Source organism: Equus caballus, chromosome X, assembly GCF_041296265.1.
Source record: "Equus caballus isolate H_3958 breed thoroughbred chromosome X, TB-T2T, whole genome shotgun sequence".
In the NCBI taxonomy this organism is placed as follows: Eukaryota; Metazoa; Chordata; class Mammalia; order Perissodactyla; family Equidae; genus Equus; species Equus caballus.
This window is the reverse complement of record NC_091715.1, coordinates 102,877,525-102,897,757: the sequence shown is the minus strand read 5'-3', so window position 1 is coordinate 102,897,757 and position 20,233 is coordinate 102,877,525. Positions and strand designations below refer to the sequence as shown.

At 45.6% G+C, this 20,233-nt stretch overlaps 1 protein-coding gene across 1 annotated transcript; it reads right to left on the bottom strand.

Moving 5' to 3' along the window:
• Positions 1-17,452: 17,452 nt before the first annotated feature.
• On the bottom strand, positions 17,453-17,867 carry LOC100147687 (histone H2B type W-T-like). Its single transcript, XM_023635359.2, has one exon. The coding sequence runs from the start codon at positions 17,862-17,864 to the stop codon at positions 17,460-17,462; it is 405 nt and encodes a 134-aa protein (XP_023491127.2). The 5' UTR covers positions 17,865-17,867; the 3' UTR covers positions 17,453-17,459.
• Positions 17,868-20,233: the final 2,366 nt, after the last annotated feature.

Sequence of the window (20,233 nt, the reverse complement as noted above, 5' to 3'; positions counted from 1 at the left end):
GCTGTCCAGTTTTCCCAACACCATTTATTGAAGAGACTTTCCTCTCTCCATTGCATGTTCTTGACTCCTTTGTCAAAGATTCGTGTCCACAGACGTATGGTTTTATTTCTGGGTTCTCAGTTCTGTTCCGTTGATCCGTGTTGGTGTTGTTACCAATACCATGCTGTTTTGAGTACTAGAGCTTTGTAGCATATTTTGAAAGCAGGGAGTGTGGTACCTCCAGCTTTGTTCTTTTTTCTCAGGGCTGCTTTGGCTACTCAGGGTCTTTTGTTGTTCCATAGAAATTCTAGGATTCTTTCTCCTATTTCTGTGAAGAATGTCCTTGGGATTCTGCTGGGATTGCATTGAATCTGTAGATGGCTTTAGGTAATATGGGCATTTTAACTGTGTTAATTCTTCCAACCTATGAGCACGGAATATCTTTCCATTTCTTTAGGTCTTCTTCGATTTCTTTCAGCAATGTCTTCTGTTTTCCGGTGTGTAGGTCTTTCAACTCCTCAGTTTGTTCCAGGTATTTTATCCTTTTTGTTGCAAGTGTAAATGGGATTGTACTCTTGACGTCTTTCTGCTATTTTGTTGTTAGTTTGCAGAAATGCTCCTGATTTTTGTACTTTGATTTTGTACCCTGAAACTTTACTGTATTTGTTTAATGACGTCTAAAGGTTTTTTGGTGAATTCTTTAGGGTTTTCTGTATAGAATCATGTCATTCCCAAACAGTGATAGTTTTACTATTTCCTTTCCAACCTGGATACAATTTATTTCTTTTTCTTGCCTAATTTCTCCGCCTAGGACTTCCCATATTATGTTGAATAAGAGTGGTGTGAGTGGTCATCCTCGACTTGTTCCTGTTCTTAAAAGAATGGCTTTCAGTTTTTCACCATTTTATATCATGTTGACTATGGGTTTGTCATATATGGCCTTTATTAGGTTGAGGTGCTTTCCTTCTACACCCATTTTATTGAGAATTTTTTTATTATAATGGGTGTTGGATCTTGTCAAATGCTTGGAGCTGAGATGGGGTCTCCTGGTGGCAGCACATTCTTGAGTCTTATTTTTAATCCGTGTCCTTTGATTGGTGAGTTCAATCGATTTACATTTAGGTTGATTATTGCTTGTTGACCTTTAATCTATGATGGCTTAATCCTGCCATTTTGTCTTTTGTTTTCTTGTCGTTCTATATTTCACTTGGTTTTCTGTGACGTGTTTCTCAGTTTCCTCCGTCTTTCTGTTTTGTGACTCTGCTCTGAATTTTTGTTTTGTGTTTACCATGATGTTTGTATAAAATATCTGAGAGATGGGACAGTCCTTTTTCTACTGATGACATCTTATCTCCATCTGCCTATGCAGGTCCCATCCTTTCCCTCTTCCTCTTCTATGCTTTTGTTGTCACAAATTATCCCTTTTTGTGTTGTAAGTTTGTTACCAAATTAAAGTGGTTATTGTTGTTTTTAATGCTTTCTTTCCCTTTAGCCTTTGTGTTATCATTAACTTCTTGATAACCCATTCAGTTATAGAGTTGCAATTTTCTGATTCTATTTGTCTATCACCGTGCTTAAAAGTTTGTATCTCTTTGCCGTCGTTTTGAGTGGGAGACCTTTCTTCAAGGTTTCTTATAAAGCAGGTCTAGTGGCGATGAATTCCCTCAGCTTCTGTTTGTCTTGGAAAGATTTTATTTCTCCTTCATATTTGAAAGGTAAATTTGCTGGGTAGAGTATTCTTGGCAGACAGTTTTACTCTTCATTATTTTCAATATGTCATTCTACTCTCTCCTGGCCTGTAAAGTCCCTGGTGAGAAATCTGTTGATAGCCTAATGGGAGTCCCTTGTAAGTTATTATATTCTTGTCTCTAGCCACCCTTCTTATTCTTTTTTGTCATTGACTTTTACAGTTTTAATATAATGCGCCTTGGAGAAGATCTTTTTTGCATTGAGGTAATTAGGTGTTCTATTAGCTTCATGTACATGTATGTCCAGTTCTTTCCCCAGGTTTGAGAAGTTCTCAGCTATTGTTTCTTTAAATCAGCTCTCGGCTCCCTTCTCTCTCTCTTCTCCTTTTCGCATACCCATTATCCTTATGTTGCGTTTCCTGATTCAGTCATATATTTCTCATAGAATTTCTCAATTTTGAAAAAATCTTAAATCTCTCCCCTTCTCCACCTGAAGGGTTTCTAGATTTCTATCTTTGAGCTCGCTAATTCTCTCTTGCATGTGGTCTGCTCTATTTCCAAGGCTTTCTACTTTATTCTTCGTCTCATTTGTTGCATTCTTCAGCCCAGAGCTTCTGTTCGGCAGGTTGTTTTTATACTTTCAGTTTCTTTGGTGAAGTACTCCTTCTGTTTATTAATTTTATGCCTGAGCTCACTGAATTGTCTTTCTGAGTTTTCCTGTAACTCGTTGAGTTTCTTCGTGACAGCTATTTTGAATTGTCTGTCACTTAGATCGCCATCTTCCATGAACTTCAAGTTTGGTTTCTGGAGAGTCATCATTTCTTTTCTGCGCCACCATGAAACTATGGTTCTAAATGGTGCTTGATGACTCGAAGATCTAATTGGCTCTTTTTGAGTGATTCATTGTCTGGGCAGCATCCCATCTAGTAAGTAGAGAGGTACTCTGAAAAGCTGTACGACATGGAAGGATTTTATAGGCAGAAATGTGGGGCGGGGAAGTTATTACCAGAAGGAACAAAAGGATTGTTTCAGGCCAGGTCATCTTCTTTTTAGGGGAAGGGCATACGGCAGGAGTCTTATGGTATAGATTGCCTCACCAGTGCTAAACAGGAAATTTCAGATTGGCTATTGAAAGGCCACGTTCGTGGAAGACGTTAAAACTGCAATTAGGTTTTGGTTTGTTGTCCTGAGGGCAAATGAGTCCATTTTGGCCTGTTATTTCTTTGTCAACAGCCTCTTGCATCAACTTAAAGGAGGATTACCAGCAATTTAAAAAACTGAGATGAGTGAATCCCTTTTCCTCCAGCAACTTGAAGGTTAATATTCATGTTACGGTTGGTATATTCTAATTTCCTCTTTTTTTGGCCCAAGAAGAGGTTGGTTTGACTTTTATTTCTTCCATTTTTCCGTAAGTGTATTGCTGAATCTCAAAGACGTTGCCGATTTTCTGATTACTTTTCCTTTTAAACTGATTTCTAGTTTCCGACACCTGTGGAGAGAGAGTATACCGTGGTTCTTCAATCCTTTGCAATTTATTCTGATTTGCTTTAAAGCCCAATATTTCATCATGATTAAGTGTTTCCTTTGAACACTTAAAATAAGTTGTAAATAACCCTTTTGACTAGAATGTGGGAACTTGTAAATGATGGCTCTCTCAGCCAAACAGTGATACAAAAGCTAGATAGACTACGAAAGTCACAGCGTTTCTTGGGCCCACCCAGGAAAGACGGAAAACAGAGTATTCCACCTTTGACAGAGTACCACTTGCTCAGGAGTCAAATGAGGGCAGGGCAGGATAGTAGAGAGAGTTCACCGACTATTGCAATATTACCTCTGGAGCTCCCCTTGAGATCAATAGAGAAAGAATTTAGGCGAACATGCCCCACATGAAGTTCGTTACTTATTGTTATTCTAGAATGTTGGTAAAATCATATAAGAGGATTAGACAAAAAGAGCTTGCTGCACAAGTTGCCATTAGAAGCTACCATGAAATCAAGTGCAGTACTTCTCTTTCTGTAACAACTAGAAATTGTTGTACACACCGGAAACAAAATTTCAGGAGCCAACACTCTTTGCAGAGCCACGTGCCTTTTCAGAGAAACAAGTGTGCACCAGTCTGAAAAAAGCCAACCGCACGAATCACTGAATTTCTCTCATGCTAATGGATGCTGCTGCTGCAAAATGCCAGAGTTTGTCAATATGACACGGGAGTGAATTCCCAAAGTTATTCTTGTGTGCTGGTCTCTTAGCTATGGTGTTATGTAAAACGTCATTTAAAGAAATCTAATGTATTAGGACATTTTTATGGTGCTTTGAGTGTTTTGCATCTGTAGATTCAGAAATCATATAGGAGCATTAGTAAAACACGTTAAAAATGTACCCTAACGCGTCTGCGGAGAGAAAACTGGGAGTGCAAGGGTGAGCGACACATAGGAAATCTAGGAAGAGAAGGGGGGAAATGGTGTTTGATGTTGAAGAGTGGAAGCGGAAGTGGGTGACTGTGATTATTCTCTTCAGTGGATGACTGAGGAAAGAAGGGCCCCTAGCGATCAATCGCGATCTAATGCAGCGGTATATTGTAAAGACTAACCGAGGGAAAGGGTTCACTGCTTAAATAATGCATTATAAGCACTAACCCAGGGAAAATCGTATTAACGGGACACACATACCCCATTCAAACTGTTTCCACTAGTGCCTGGGTTACGGAATGCACTTACAATGTGGACCCAAACACACTAAAGGAAGGGCTAAATCAAGGAGTTCGTGAAAAAGCGTCTATTCCAGGCTGCCTGCAACTTGAAGTTACCACTCTAAGTTGTTCAGACGATCTAATTTTATCCTCTTCCAAGCTTTACTCTTTGTTTGTAAAAACGCAAACCTCCCTGACTTGTACCTCGGCATCGTGGGGATGATGGGAGCGTCCAATCTGAGAGGCTCCTACCCCGTTTGGTTCTGAGTCAGCCAGTAATGGACCCGCACAAGTGAGCCGCAGCCATTGGCCTGATATGCCAGCCGGTCTTCTGGTGCGAACCGATAAGTGTCTTCATGAGATGTTCGGCCTTGGTGACAGAGAGGATATCAGGTGTGACGATTTGCCTGCCGCATGTTTCTTTGTCTGTTTGGTATTCTCTAATCATGGTGATTTAAGATTATTATATTAGTTTTCTAGGGCTGATGCAAAAAAGTGACAGAGATCGGTTTACTTAACGAACACATGTTTAATGTCTCACACGTCTGGAGGCTCGAAGTCCAAATCAAGGTGTCAGCTGGGTGGGTTCCTTCAGAGTAGTGTGAGGGAAGCATCTGTTCCAGGCCTCTCTCCTTGCTTTGTAAATGGCAGAGACCTCCCTAAGCGTGTTCACAGTTTCCTCCCTATGTGCTTTCTCCGCTTCCATATTTTCCTTTTTCACATGGAGACATGACATTTTGCATTAGGATCCACCATAAGGAACTGATTTTAACTTGCTTCCCTCAGCAAAGACCCTATCTCCGAATACAATCACCCATGAGGTCCTGGGGTTTAGGACATCAACGTATGAATTTTCGGGGGACAGAGTTCAACCCACAGGTGGCATGAATTTGGAGCTATTGGTGGGCATATCTCCTGACTCTTCCATTATATTGAGAGAACATTGTTTCTCTTAGCACATAAATGCTAGTTTGATGTATACTAGGAGGTGTAGTTACAGTTTTAAAATTCTCGCAATGCTTATATAAGCATAGGATATTGATGAAAAGTCCCAGCTGAACAGATGTTTTGATTGCTTAAAGCATCCAAATCCCTAAGCAACCTGGAAACAATTGAATTTTTCGTAATAGTGTGTCATGTAGCTGTGCTGCACGGTAAACCACCTCAAAACATGGTGCATTAAAGCAACAAACGTGTAGTTTTCTCGTGTCTGTGGGCCAGATGCACGCGTCCGCTGATCTGCGCTGTATTTAGTCAGGATTCTCATGTAGCCGCCCTCTCTGTTTTCGTGGTTCCTGGTACAGCCCATATTAGATTGCTTCAAAATTCGTGGTTCATAGGACTCTCTTTCCTGTGTGTTAATATTGATGTTTGATCATACGCAGTGGTTTGTAGATACTCATTTAGTTTAAAAGGAGAGAGCATGAGCACATTGGTGACCACTTAGGGGAAACCAGGTGACCCCTTCCATGTAGGTTTCCTCAACTATTAGAACACTGAATAATTTCATTTATTTCTTATTTCTGGCCCTCTATCTCTGTGAAGAGAAACGATACGCTGTCAGTTCAGTCCTAATAAATGCATTGTGATTTGCTTTAAGTACCAATGTTTATTCAGTTTTGTTAAGTATTCCATTTGTACTTTTAAAATAAGTTGCAAATTCCCCTATTGATTAGGATGTAGAAACCTGTAAAGGATGTCACTCTCAGCCAAACAATGAGACAAAATCTGGATAACTTACCGAAACCAAACTGTCTTTAAGGCCCTGAGAAATGGGACTTAAAGCACTCTGCAGGAGAGACAAAGCAGAAAGTCTATTTAAGTTTGAGGGTGCCTCGCAGGCTCAAGGTAAAGAATGAGGCAAAGACAGGACACTAGAGGGATCTTTCTCCCCTCAGGAGTGCGAGCATGAAGGGGGGCAATGCCTGATCGAGGAGGGGTCTAAAGGTCTCATGTTTTCTCAGTCCCATGTAGAAGAATTCCGATGGGCAATTATACCCCCAGACACTCCTTGGGATGTTTAGAGTGAGGACCTGGGCTATGGGAGCCCCCTGATCAGAAGCGTTAACATGTACTATTCCGGAATCTCAGAAAAATCTTGTGAGAAGATTTGGAGAAAAGAATTTGGTTTCCAAGGAGACCAGGAAAAACTACCACCCAATCAACTGCAAGTTAATCTCTCTGAGTGGTACCTCCAGATGATCTTAGACGGGAAGGTGAAAAGAGCACGGGCAGTTATTCACTTCAGAAGGTGATTAAGGAAAAAGGGCATCTAGTGAGCAGTCATGATCTAACGGTGTGGGTTACTGAAAGGACAAACTAAGGGAAAGGGCTTTACTGCCTAAATAAATTATAAGAATCAACTCAGGGAAAATATTGCTAAAAGGACAAGCATACCCCATTCAGAGTTGTTTCAACATTACTAGTCTTACGGAAATCATTTAAGAACATAAGCAAGGACCCAAACACAGTACAGAAATAACTAAATCGAAAAGGTAAAGAAACAATACCAATCCAATCCGCAAGAAACTGAAGTTACCGTTCTGACTCGTTCGGATTAATCTTATTTTGTTCTCTTCCAGGGTATAGGCTCTTAGTTTTGAAAATGGAAACCTCGTGACTTGCAACTCGGCATCACGAAATGATAGGAGCATCCAATTAGAGCAGCCCAAACACCGCTCTCGACCGGCTCAGTCGGTGAGGGACCTGCAGCCCCTGAGGCACGCCCATTGGCCCAAAGTGTGAGCAGTTCTCCTGGGCTGAAGCAATAAGAGTCTTCTCGGGTTGTTCAGCCTTGGAGGTTAAGGGGGAAGGGGCTGTGGTTCTTTGCCAATTAACAGTGTTAAACGAATTCCCTCTGACTCCACCCTGTTTTCCTTTTGTAGCCATAGGAATGTTCAGTTATTTTTTCTTCACCCCCAAGCCCATGGGCCTGACAAGATAAAATCCACCGCATCATCTTGGCAGGATGAACACCCAGCTCCCAAGACAGGGACCGGTAAGACGAGTTGTTCCTGGTTCCTGATCCATCATCACCCTCCTCCTCTTTGATCGTGGCCTCTCACTCCCGGAGGAGAGGAGAATGAGCGTGGGGTGGGGGAAGAGTAAGCTTATAAAAGTGACCATTTGCTCTTTCTCCTTATTACGAGGGACTTTACAAACAAAGATTAGAGTCACTGGTGGACATCAGAGGAGCATGAGAGCACCCCAACACCCCTCTAGCAGGTCGTCTATCCAGTCCTTGCCATGCTGCCTAGGACCCATCTGGGGGTTGTGACATGGTTAGTCCTGCCCCTTATGGCCTCTCCTGTTGCCCCAGGATTCTTCTGAAATCCTGAAAGCTGCCCTTAATGTAGCTACTCTGCTTCCAACATGTTCCTACACCAGGGCAATGGTGAACAACGGCAGCCCTTGGGTGTTCAAGTTAGGCAAGTACCACGTGACTTGGGGTGGACATGATGCTCACACAGGTAGTTTGTCATGCACCACTGGGAATTTTGTTTAAAGGAGGAATTGCGCATCACTACTGCGCTTGTTAAAATAATTGGACTGGCATAGCGAATTCTATTTCTCCTAGGAACTCAGTGTCCTTTCCCAGAGGAGATCTTACCTGAGAGATGAAGGACTTTAGCCAAGGTCACGTGACTGCTGGCTTAGATGTGACACCAGGACCGTGATTGATCTCCTGAAGCTCACTTCAGTGTCTGGTATCAGCCTTGCTGTGTTTGAGCCTATCAGAGGACTCTAGAAACCATGCTTCTCTGAATTAATCTACTTGACAGGAAGTACTTTAAAGTAAAAGGAAATTTCCTTCTCATTACTTCTAAAATCAAGCAGTGTTGATTTGCTTCTCCGGCCCCTATGTCCTTTTGGTAATTAATCCAAATTGAAATGTATGAACAAGTGCTTCCCTTGTCCAAGCTCTAACAGGGTGGGATGACAGACATTGGGGGCAGCTTTTGCTTGTCCTCCTCTCTAAATTCTTTCTGTGGCCTCAGCCTTGCCTCATTAATGACTCCGTCCACACGTGCTTTTGTATGCACCGAGGAGAGGGATGGATTGCAGTTGAATTATCAAGACTTCCAGGACCCCTGAAAGAAGAGGGCCATGACGAATATGCGGAAACTCGTTGGCCCCAAGTCGGGAAAATCAGATATCGGTAGCAGGTCCTGGTGAAGTTCCTTTCACCAAGTACTCACTTGAAACATCCTCCTTTCTGCCTCTCTGTGTGCCTGTGAGTCTATGTCCAGGGACCCATGAGTGGGCGAGCATGTCCGTAACGGTTAGAAACTTCATGCTCCTTAAGGGTGAAGGCTCTGCCGCGGATTAGAGGGATCCACTACGTGGGCCGGGTCACCTTGCTTGGGGCAAGTCAAGTGGAAAACCACTCCAGAGTTTACCATCTGGGCCAGGGCACCAAGGACTTTGTTGTACGGTTATACTCAGTGTGTGGCACCCAGCAGCATCTCCAGAAATGAGAGCTGCGTGGCACTACGTGTCAGGCTCAGGAAAGCTCCCCATTCCGTGACATTCTTCCCATTGAGGGGTCCTGTCTGTTATCCACCGCTCTTGACCCTGGGCTTGCTGGTGACTGCTTTGACCAACGGGAAATGCTGGAGGGGATGTTATGATGATTATGGATCTAACCTTTACGAGGACAGGTGGCTTCTGCCTGGTTTCTTGAGAGCTCTGAACTGCCATGTGGGAAGTCTGCTTATCCTGCGGAAGACACCACATAGAGCGGCTCTGAGAATCTATGCAGCAGGACAGGGGCCCAGCTGAGCCCAGCCCTCCAATCAGTCCCTCAAGGCAATAGGCACGGGAGGGAGTGCAAGTTGTCTTGAAGAGTGGCCTTGAAGTCAGCTGAATACCACTGGGTGACCCTAGTCTGGTACATACTTTTAAGGGTCACTTACAATTCTTATTGGGGCACCACTTGCAGCAGCTTATCGAAAAACCTCCCATTGCAAACAGGTAGAAGTACTTGAAAAGATTATCGTAAACCTTATTTTAAATGCTTGGAAGATCTGGAAAAGAGCCGGAGGTTAATAGACAACTGAGACCTTTGTGTCAACCCCAGGCCCTTGAAAGACAACACCCTCAGTGAAAAGCTGGCCTTTAAGCTACTAGGATGGGCACACGATGAGGACACTTATATCTCCACGTCTTGGGTCTCGATGGGGGAAAAAGGCCCCTTTGAGAATTGAAGATCCCAATTCTGCCTTCATGCGGCTTTGGAGTTCCAATCAACACTATCAGTATGGCTCAAAGCATTCTGGCAGGAACTCAGCATGGGGCAAATGCAAGTCAAATCTGCTCTGGAGGAGCCCACCTTTAACTGAGGCTTTAAGAAGGTCCCCACTGAGAAAGCCCTCCCAAACACGCTCATAATTCAAAAAACCAGGCATATCCTCCTCCAAAGACTTATCATCAGGTGCAAACTATTAAAAAAAGTGTTTAATGTGTTTAGGTAGATGAGAGGATATAAACAATGAGAAGGAGGAAAGAACCAAAGATCACAAAGGATCCAACAAAATTTCTGAAAGTGAAAGATGGAACCACTGGAAGACAAGCTTAGTGTAATTTTAAATAACTGATTAGACACCCCTGGATAGAGAACGAGGGCATCGGAGGACAGACGAAAGGAATTCTGGAGAATGCCTCCTGGAGAGATTAAGAGGGAGAAAAGGTGAAGAGACATAAGGAGTGGGCCAAAAACGTAAAACGTTCACCTCATCGGAGTTTGTGTACGGGATACTGGGCAAAGGGGGGAGGGATAACCTTCAAAGCGGGACTAGCTTGTAATTTCCCGGAATGAAGGAAAGTCGTGATTCCCTGGACTCAGGACACACATGTGGACACATCATAGTAAAGCTGCAGGGCAATAAACACATAGGGACATAAAGAGTGACTGTACAAGACAGTTCCAATAATGGCGATGGCTAGGTGCCTCTTAGAGGGGATTCTATGGCCTCAGGTGCTTCTGAAAAATTAGGAAGCTTAGTCCAGGCATTTTACAGAAGAGGAAGCACAAACGGAAAACAATACACGGGAAGAGGCGTCACCTGGCTAGTAGTCTGAGAAAAGCCTGCTAAGACCACGGTGAGATACTATTTCACACCATCAGAGCTGCAAGGATAAACAAAAGACTGACCACCCCGAATGCTGGTGAGGAGACAGAGCAATGGGGACTTCGCATACATTGCTAGTAGGAGTGCAAGGTGGACTGACCCCTTCGGAGAGCAATCCGGCATATCGATTAACGTGCAGGAGATGCACACACTGCTGACCGCAGCAATTACCGCTCTAGGTACCCAATCCAGAGGCCTGGGCACAAGGAGACGCGGAGGAGAAGGTTGTTAGCAGCGTTGTATTTCTTAACCAAAGATTTAGAAACAAGCTAAATGGTCGTCAACAGTAAAATGGATGAACAAACTGTGATATATTCGCACAAATGAATGCCATTCATCAATGAAAATAAGTGAACAGGAGCTGTGGATGTCCTTATGGCAGTATCTCACACACAATAGTGAGAGAAAACAGCGTGTTACAGAAGAGCACTTACATCATGATGTGATCTATATAAAGTTTAGAAGCATGCAGATCAAGGCTATCGGTGTATGTTGTTTACCACCTCATATCTGCGTAGCAGAAGCATAAATAAATTCACGGAAATGAGAAACATCAACTCGATGCAGGGGTTACTTCTCGGGGCGGGGGGCGGGGGGGGGGGACTGGTATATGGGAGGGGGTCCGTGGGGCTTTGACAAGGTCTGTCCTATTTTTTTCCTTGAGGTGGATGGTGGGTAGATGGGTGTTCGGTTATAATTTATTTTCTATTTTTTCATTTATGCAAAATGTTGGGTAAAGTTCTTCTAAATTGGGGTGATCATCGTCAACTCTGCTGTCCCTCAGTCTCCACATTCCATTAGTCACGCTACCAAATTTAGCTCTCAAGTGGTCCCTGAATCTCTCCCCTCCACTCCATCCCACTGCTTCTCATCGAGCCTTCACCATCGTTACCTGGATTAAGGCAACCACCTCCTGCCTCCAGTCTCGGCCTCTTGAAATCCAGCCTCTGCACTACTGCCAGAGTGATCTAACTAAAACCCAAATCTGACCATCTGTCACTTCCCTGCTTAAAACCCTTCCAGGATCCCCACTGCCTGGAGGACAAGGTACAAGTTCCTTAATAGGCACTCCAGGACCTTCGTGATCTGGTCCCTGCTTCCCTCCGCAGTCTCATCTGCCACCACTTCCTGCCTAGCATTTAAGGTTGCACAGACACGGAGCCCCTTGCAGCTCCCCCACAGGGTGACCAACGCCTCTCAGTTCGCCTAGCACTTTTCCGATCCCAGCACGTGACAGTCCCACATCGTGGGTGCCCTCGATCACAGGAAAACCGACACTGTTTTGCTAATGTACCTGCAAGTCATCCCGGGAAGCCCTTTAGTACCCGGGAAAGTAGGACAGGTGGTCGCTCTACATCCCCAGCCTCCAGCCTGCTCCTGCTCTTTCCGCCCGTTAGGATGTCTCCCTTACCTCATGCCTCCTTCTCATTTTGAAAACAGAACCCCAAATGAACAAGCAGCAAAATATGAAATAAAACCTGAGAGAAGCTACAAGACCCACATGACTTGGACTTTACCTCTCCCAGAAAGACCTTCCTGACCCCCCCTTCCCCCGCCCCCAGCTTCGTGGGATGCCCTGCATCCGGGCTCCCGAAACAGCCTAAGCACATCTCTTTCACAGCATTTAATATATTACAAACATCGGACTAAAGTATCTGCCTCCCTCTGTAGACTCTAAGCAGTTTACGGGCTCTCAGCTTATTCGTCTCTGATTCCTAGCACCTAGCAGTGCCTGACATGGTAGGCACTCGGTAAATGTTTGTTGAATAACTGAACAGATGAATGCAAGCTGTGCTGTAAACCCTAACACGAGAAGTCCTGACCTTTCTGGACGATAGCGTGACTAAAATATGGCGGTCGCAGAACTGAACATTACTCAAATGTGGCAATTCCAGGCTTTTCTTTTGCTATCGTTTCTACCTTCACAGTTACCAATTTGTATCCTGTCACACAGAATAACAAAAAGTAATGCTCGGAGTTATGCTGTACAGTTCACAAAGATGATTTCACACAGATTTGACAGTCCTCTTGTTTTTCTGATAGCTGATTCTTCCCCCTTCTGCAAGGTTGGGTGGGGGCACGTGAAAGCCCTCTTCATGGATCTCTGATACTCTACGAGGCAAGCACTATTATATCACCAATGCAGAAAGAAGCCTATAGACTAAACAGTTGAGTCAATACCCGTGCCTCACACAGTTCAGAAAGCAGGTGAGCCGGGATTAGACCTCAGCTCCACCTGACACGTGAGCCCAGCTTCTTGTTCCTTGCACCACGCCGCCTGCCCGAACAGGTCAGCGGGGAGCGGTCCTGTGAGTAGAAGCCGGGAGTGCCATTGGATGCTGCCTTGGCAGGCCAGTCGGGGCAGGGGGAGAGCTCGGATGTGCCCTGCTCCCTCGCTAAGGCTTCCCAAATCTGAATCTCAGGGAGCCAGGGCAGGGGTAGAGCTGAAAACCCTGGAGTTCTGCCAGAGAAGGGCTTTTCCCTCTGGAGTGAGACCCCTGGAAAGTCTGGCGGAACCAAAGAGACAGCTCATAGACCCCTGAAGCACTCACCCATAAGAGGCCTAGCTCTACCGGGACCAGGCAAAGCCTAGCTGAGCACACTCCCAAGACCCTGAAGTGCTCTAGCCCAGGGCGTGAGGTTTGGGCACTGTGTCCCGCCTAGGACTACCAGCCTTCTTGCCTGTAAGGTCGTAACGATGGGTTTCCAGGTCAGTCTGAAGCCACTTGAGCTTTGCGGTCTGCCGAATTAAACAGCAAATCCCTCTGCTCTCTCTCCATCACCGCCCCTGATGCAAGAGCGCAGCAGAGTTCATCTCCACGCCTAATCATAGAACCCATGCTTGCTATTCTCTCCTGGTTTTTTCCAAGGAGCTTCCGGAGGGAAAAGCCCAGCCTTGACTCCAGGGGAATTCAAAAGTTCCTAGGTTAGGAACCCCTTTCGAAGGAGGCTCCTTTGACCCGGGCTTCCTCTAGAGTTCACCTTGAGAACGGTCAGTGAGCGGGTCCCCCACTCCTAACTTTTGAGAACTTGGAGCCACTGTGGAATTCCCTGGGGCAATTGCCCTGGGGTTTAGCTTGGCCTCCCTCTATTTTCCTGTCCAAGAGGTACCGTGTGCCCTTACCTAGTCTTGGGGACCCACTGAATCCTGTATCTTTATTACGCATAGGTTTTTCTCCAGCAAGCCTCCCTCTACTAATAAGGGGTAAGGGTGCCGGCACTCCTATTCTGATCTCTTCTTCTGTCCATCCTCCCATTCGTGCGGTCCCAGGCGTTCACTGGAAACTTAATCTAGCATAGGAGTCAAACCGGGATTTGATTCCTGCCTATGCCATTACTAGTTATGTGAGCTTGGCTAGTAGTTAACCCGACCTCTCGGAACCTCACTCTCCTCAACGGGGAGAATTATGCCTGCCTGTGCTGGAAGGAAAATACAGGGGCAAAGGGTAAAGTCTACACGTATGGGTATAACATACACCGCAGAGTGCCGGCCACATAGAATCATAAAGTGCTCCAAAAAAAGCATGGTTATTACGGTGATTTGTATAGTGCTGGATACTGGAAGGGGAGGAAGGATAAGACATGGCCCCCAACCTCTGTGACAGGACACTTGAATGGAGAGCTAGCACAGCCATACTCTAGAATGACTACCAATGGAAGGCTGCATCTGATCAGGACCGCGATGCGTGTGTCGTGGGAGTTCAGAGAGTTGGAAGAGAAAGAGGCCGGTCCCACTGTAGGCCAGTACCAGACCCTGCATCTGGCATGCTACATCCATTCTCTCATTCAGTCCTAATCACGGCCCTTCTTTAGGGGCGTTCATACATCATATGCCCATTTTACAATTGAAGTTCCCGAGGCTCCAGGAGAGAGAAGTCATTTAGGCTGCAAGGGTCAGGTCATCTTCACAGAGGAGGTAGGATTTGAGCCAAGGCTTTAAAGGTGAATAGGTTCAGAGAGGAAGAGCGTGAGGGGCTCCAAGCTTTCATGGGTAGGGGGAGGAACAGCTTGCCAACAAAGCCCTGAGTCGGCAATGCCCAACACCAGCGAGCTAACAAGGCACCTTCCAATTGCTCCCTAGCAACGTCCCATCACAACCCAGACGAGTGTTATCTGAGCAACTTCCCCAACGTGAGGCTCAGGAGGGAAAAGTCATCCTCCCTTATCTCGCTGTCAGCCCTAAGCAAACAGATGGGGCCAAGGTAGCCAGGAGAGGGTGTCCATACAGCTGCCTGGCACCAAATCTCACCCCCACGCCTCCAATTGCCTGAGGGCCTGAATCTCAGGACCAAGAATAAGTATAGCCACCATTCGTTGGGCACTCTGTCTGCGTCATCTCACTGAGTCCTCACAACAGTCTTGTAGACCCTATTCTACAGAGGAGGTTCAGAGAGGTCAAGTCACTTATCCAAGGCACCCCAGCTACTAAGAGGCACCGCTGGGGTTTGAACCCGGGAGTCTCATCCAACCCCAAAACCAGTGCCCTTAATCACTCTTGCTGTAGAGCTTAGTCCCACTAGCGCACAGCACCTATGGGACCCTAACTGACACTCTCACCATGTCGCGGCTCTTTTCCCTGTTAATGCAGCCTGGCAATGCTACTTGTCTCCACAAAACAAAGGCACCAGAACTTCAAGGAGAATAAACCACAAAAAAGGTGATGCCCTCTCATTTTCCCACTAACCTTTGTGCTCTGCAAATCCCCAAACCCCAAGGGATGTCCTTATTCTATCCCCCAGATCTTTTCCCTACAAGGGTGTCCACGCATCCTGATTTTCCCTGTTGTCCTAGCACAGTTATTCGTAGTGCCCCTTTTAGGTCAAAAGTGTCCACATTAATTGGACAAGAAATTATATGGTCACTCTATCAACAAAGAGCAGAGACAAGGAAGCCTCACACATCAGGTCTTTTGCAACCCTGACATACCTGCTGGGCCATGATCTGCAGCTCCCCTGAGTGAGGAGGGGGCCTGACCTTCAGGGAGGAGTAGCCAGCCTCTCCTGGAGAAGGGAATAAGAATAAAGAAACTAAGAATTTGGGGCTGGCCCAGTGGCGCAGCGGTGAAGTGCGCACGTTCAGCATCGGCGGCCCGGGTTCGCCAGCTCGGATCCCAGGTGCGGCCATGGCACCGCTCGACAAGCTCTGCTGTGGTAGGGGTCCCACCTATAAAGTAGAGGAAGATGGGCACGGATGTTAGCTCAGGGCTAGCCTTCCTCAGCGAAAAGAGGAGGATTGGTGGTGGATGTTAGTTCAGGGCTAATATTCCTAGGAAAGAAAAAAAGAAAGAAAGAGAGAGAGAAAGAGAGACAGAAAGACGGAAAGAAAGAAAGAAGAAAGAAAGAAAGAAAAGAAAGATAGATAGAAAGAAAGAACGAACGGAATAAAGGAAGGAAGGAAGAAAGAAAGAAAGAAAGAAAGAAACTTCCGAGTAGAATCCAGCACTTTGGGATGGCACTGCTCAAAGAAGAAGGGTAGAGGAATGCCTGGAAGGCAGAACTTGCCCTAGTTGGGGGCGGGCACAGCTGTGCCTCAAACATGAGGAGCCTGGAAAGTTGGAGACTCACACAGAAAGAGGTGAAGGAAAGAGTAACTCAAGTGTCACGGTCACTCCCCAAGCCCCTGGTTTGCCTTCTACCACAGTCCAGGTTCCTGCTGCAGAGTGAACCCAGCTGAGCCTTGGGTCCGGGCTGCTTCTGGAAAATTGAAGGCACTAGGACACAGTCGGGCTTTGGGGACTGTTGAAGGAAGCAAGTGGCCAGGAAGTCGTGAGAAATCGGAGCTCTAACCTGTTGGCGACCGTGCACACGAGTAAGCAGAGGAAAGGACCTAAATGATGTCCAGGAAAAGCCACCTAGGAGGAACGGATTTCCTTCCAAGAACGCTAGCACGATTTAATATTGGAAAATCTATCAATATGATTTATATGAATAAGCCAAAAATTAAAAAGCATGTTAATCTCAAAAGTTGCTAACATGGCACCTGTGAATGCTTGATACCTACTATGTCACCGAAAATGCTTGGAAAACCAAAGATGCTATTGGGAACACATAGCCCTCAAATGAAAGCCCAATATCGTGTTTGCTGATGAAATGCCACTGTCATTCCGATTAGAGTCAGGAAGGTGTCGAGAAAGCTTTCTCTCAGCCTTAGGATTTGAAAGTTTAATGAATGAACATTAGGCTTTGAATTTTTTAAAAGACTTAACCACTGAAAAAGAGGCTATTTTCAGTTGATCTGATTGCAGCACAAGTGAGTAAATATCTAGAACCGTTTTTGGTCTCAGGGCAACTATACACTTCTAAAAATTACAAGGACCCCAAAGAACTTTTATGCATGCTACATTCTGCCCATACTTACCGTGCAAAATCTTAGAACAGAAGCCTCAATACATTGATTTTAGAATAACTTAAAATCGTCATAATAAACACACTGCCTCATGTTAACATAAATTACAAATTTACATGATAAATATTTTATCCAAAAGTAGAGAGGAGATTGACATTGTTTCAGATAATTGAACATCTGCTTCATAATCTGGCCTAACAGATGTCAGAGGGATTCTCATATCTGCTTCTGCACTTTATCTGTTGCCATACCACACATAATGAACTTCTGGGGAATTCCACCATATACTCGTGAAGCAATGGCAGTGAAAAAAGAAAATATTAGTATAACAGAAATTCCCCCCATTAAAGCTGACCTAGAGAAATGACCCATTAGGAAAGTCATGAAACGCAACAGGGTTAAGGAAAATCCACGATTCTCCATGGAATAAACTGTACTCAGAAACGTAGACAGTAGAGTTGATAATGTTTTCTTTGCGGTAAAAATACTCTACGTATCGGCCAAATGCCACAAGATCAACAAACTAGAGTAGACCCCTCCTTTTCGGGCGACAGCTCTTTTCCCGCCAAGTGAGGTGGCTCTGAAAAGAGCCTTTGGGTTGCGATGCTCCGGCGCTCCTGAGGCAGCTCAGCGGCGGCTGATGTATCTGATGAGGGCCTTGGTGCCCTCGGCCACGGCGTGCTTGCCAAGGTCCCCCGGCAGCAGCAGGCGCACGGCGGTCTGGATCTCTCCGTACGAGATGGTGGAGCGCTTGGTGGAGCGGACCAGGCACGTGGCCTCGTCGGCGATGCGCTCGAAGATGTCCTTCGCGAACGAATCCAGGACGCTCACGGCCTCCTGAGACAGGCTCAGGCCCTCGTGAACCTGCCTCAGAACCCTGGGGAAATAGGTGGCGAAACTGTCGAGGCAGTGGCGGCGGCGGCGGCGGCGGCACCTTGGCTGCTTCTGCTTCGGGCTCTTCGGGGCGCCTTCCGTGGGCTCCGTGGTGCCCAGGCTTTCCTCAGAGGAAGCCTCAGAGCCGGGCTCAGCCATGCCAGAGGCGGTCTTTTGAAGGAAGGACGATGGCGACTGCTGAGGGCTGGCGGCCCATTTATAGCGCGGCCTATCTGCAGTCACCGGCAAGCTCCCTACCTGATTGGATAAAATGCAACCCAGGGAGGCCTATCTCCAAGCCACGCCTTGTCAGGTGATTGCATGCCCTCCTGCTTGGCATCACGTCCACCAATCAGACCTCTGAACTTCCTGTGACCTCCAGCAGAGAATTTCTGCAACATGCCGCATCGAGCAAAAGGTCAACTGACAACAACTGCTGATTGATGCCTACGGTATGAGATCTTTGAAAAGACTTCACCAGAAACACTCAAATGCTAGCGATTTCAGTTTCCGTGCCTTAAGAGCCTGACCTCCCCAACCCAAGTCCATGCCACATCAGAGCGAGTCCGGCCACTTTGGGGCCAGTTTCCTTCAACCCAGAATCTACTCTTTCCAGGGCTGAGCCGCTGTGGCTTGACCAGGAACTGTCAGACATGACCAGCAGAGTGCTCCTGGAAATCATGGGACACGCTTGACCAACGACTGCCTCCAGTTCTAATCAAAACCCTCAGTGCATCAAGGAAAGACGGAGGATGGCCAAACCACTTTCTGCAAAGATAGAACATGAAGTAAAATGGGGAGCCTTATAGAAATACTAGAAATAGTTACTATTTACCAAATTTAAAATTCTTTTCTTCCCATTACTTGAGTCGCCCAGATACCTCACATACTTGAATTCATGAGTAAATATAAGAGCTATTAGCTGAAGAAAAGATTACTCTAATTCTCTGAGAAACTACCAGAGTGAGAGAAAAAGAATCAATAAGAGGGAAGTATTTCAAAATGAAAACTATATTCCTTTCAAAAGTGTATTATGTTGGGGGCCCGCCCCGTTTCCAGGTGGTTAAGTTCACATGCTCCACTTTGGCGGCCCAGGGTCTCGCCAGTTCGAATCCTGGGCACGGACACGGCACTGCTCATCAAGCCATGCTGAGGTGGCATCCTACATGCCACAACTAGAAGGACCCACAACGAAGAATACACAACTATGTACCGGGGGGCTTTGGGGAGAAAAAGGAAAAAAAAAATAAAATCTTTAAAAATATGCAGCTATGTACCGGGGGGCTTTGGGAGAAAAAGGAAAAATGCAATCTTAATAAAAAAGCTCTATTATAATATAGGCAGAGGCATTTCTTTAACGAATCTCTATAAAAATAAATTACAGGACTCGAACCAAAAGGGCTTAAGAAGAATTGAAGAAATGGAGGTCTTCAATGAGCTAGGATCCCATAGGTCAGGCTTACAAGAGTATGTCCTGTGAGACTTTCAACAAACAGCTAATTCTACTCGTATTAAAGTGATTCCAATCCTCAAGTGAAAAAAGCTACTTTTTATTACTAGAAAATATATGATGATGAGAAAACCGCTGAAGAAGTTTTACCACAGGGAATGATTTGGACCATGATGACAGTGTATATGAACCCCAAAGCTACATGAGGACACTCTTGTGATTACAAACTCTCAAGGACACTTTCCACCATCCGAAATCAAGGACGTGGAATAGAATTTTCTTTGCCATCTTCCTTTCTCTCTAGGAAAACTCCAGTTTTTCATTAAGGGTCCAGTCATTCAAGCATCTACAGTTATGAAAGGTCTCAGTGAACTGTAACTTCCATCACTTTTCACACGAAGCTGAGCATTTAAAATCACGTAGATAATGATTTTGTCAAGTTATTTTTCATGGTCTGAATGGAAGATTTTTACATTTTCTACCCCATTTGTTGTCCAAATCAGAAGTATAAGGGAGCCCTAAAAATATAAACCAGGCTGGAGTCACCAAAGGGTGTTCAGCTGATGTCTAAAGGACTCTTCAATTTGAGGGACACCTCACAGTCACATACCGCTGCCATGGAGGGGCCTATCCACGTGGGTGTCCAGCTGGATAGGCAGATCCTTTACTTGGCAGCTCAGATCCTTGAAACAGCAAGGCAGAAGCTATGTGTCCTCTTAAAGATTATCTCCGTAATGGGTATAACATCACTTCCTCCATCCTCCTTTGGTCAAAGCAATTACAGGCCCACAGAGAGTCAAGAACAGGGGAAATCTGAGATGCCTTTTCAATGCAAGAAGTGTCCAGGAGTGAGCAGCCTTCAAGAGTCTAACAAACAGTGCCACACAACACATCCGCTTTGAGATGCTGCTGGGTGTCACGTACATGATAGGTCCATACAACCAAGTCCTTGTTTCCCTGAGCCACAGTAGAAAACTCTGGAATACTTCTTCACTTGACTTCCCCCTGCCTGGGTGATCTCGCACATGTAATGTTCCCCTATAATCCAGGCCAGAAAGTTCACCTTAAGTGGCGCGAC

Bases quoted from the DNA above. Each gene is read 5' to 3' on its own strand.
- LOC100147687 (XM_023635359.2), bottom strand. From the start codon at position 17,864: ATGGCTGAGCCCGGCTCTGAGGCTTCCTCTGAGGAAAGCCTGGGCACC.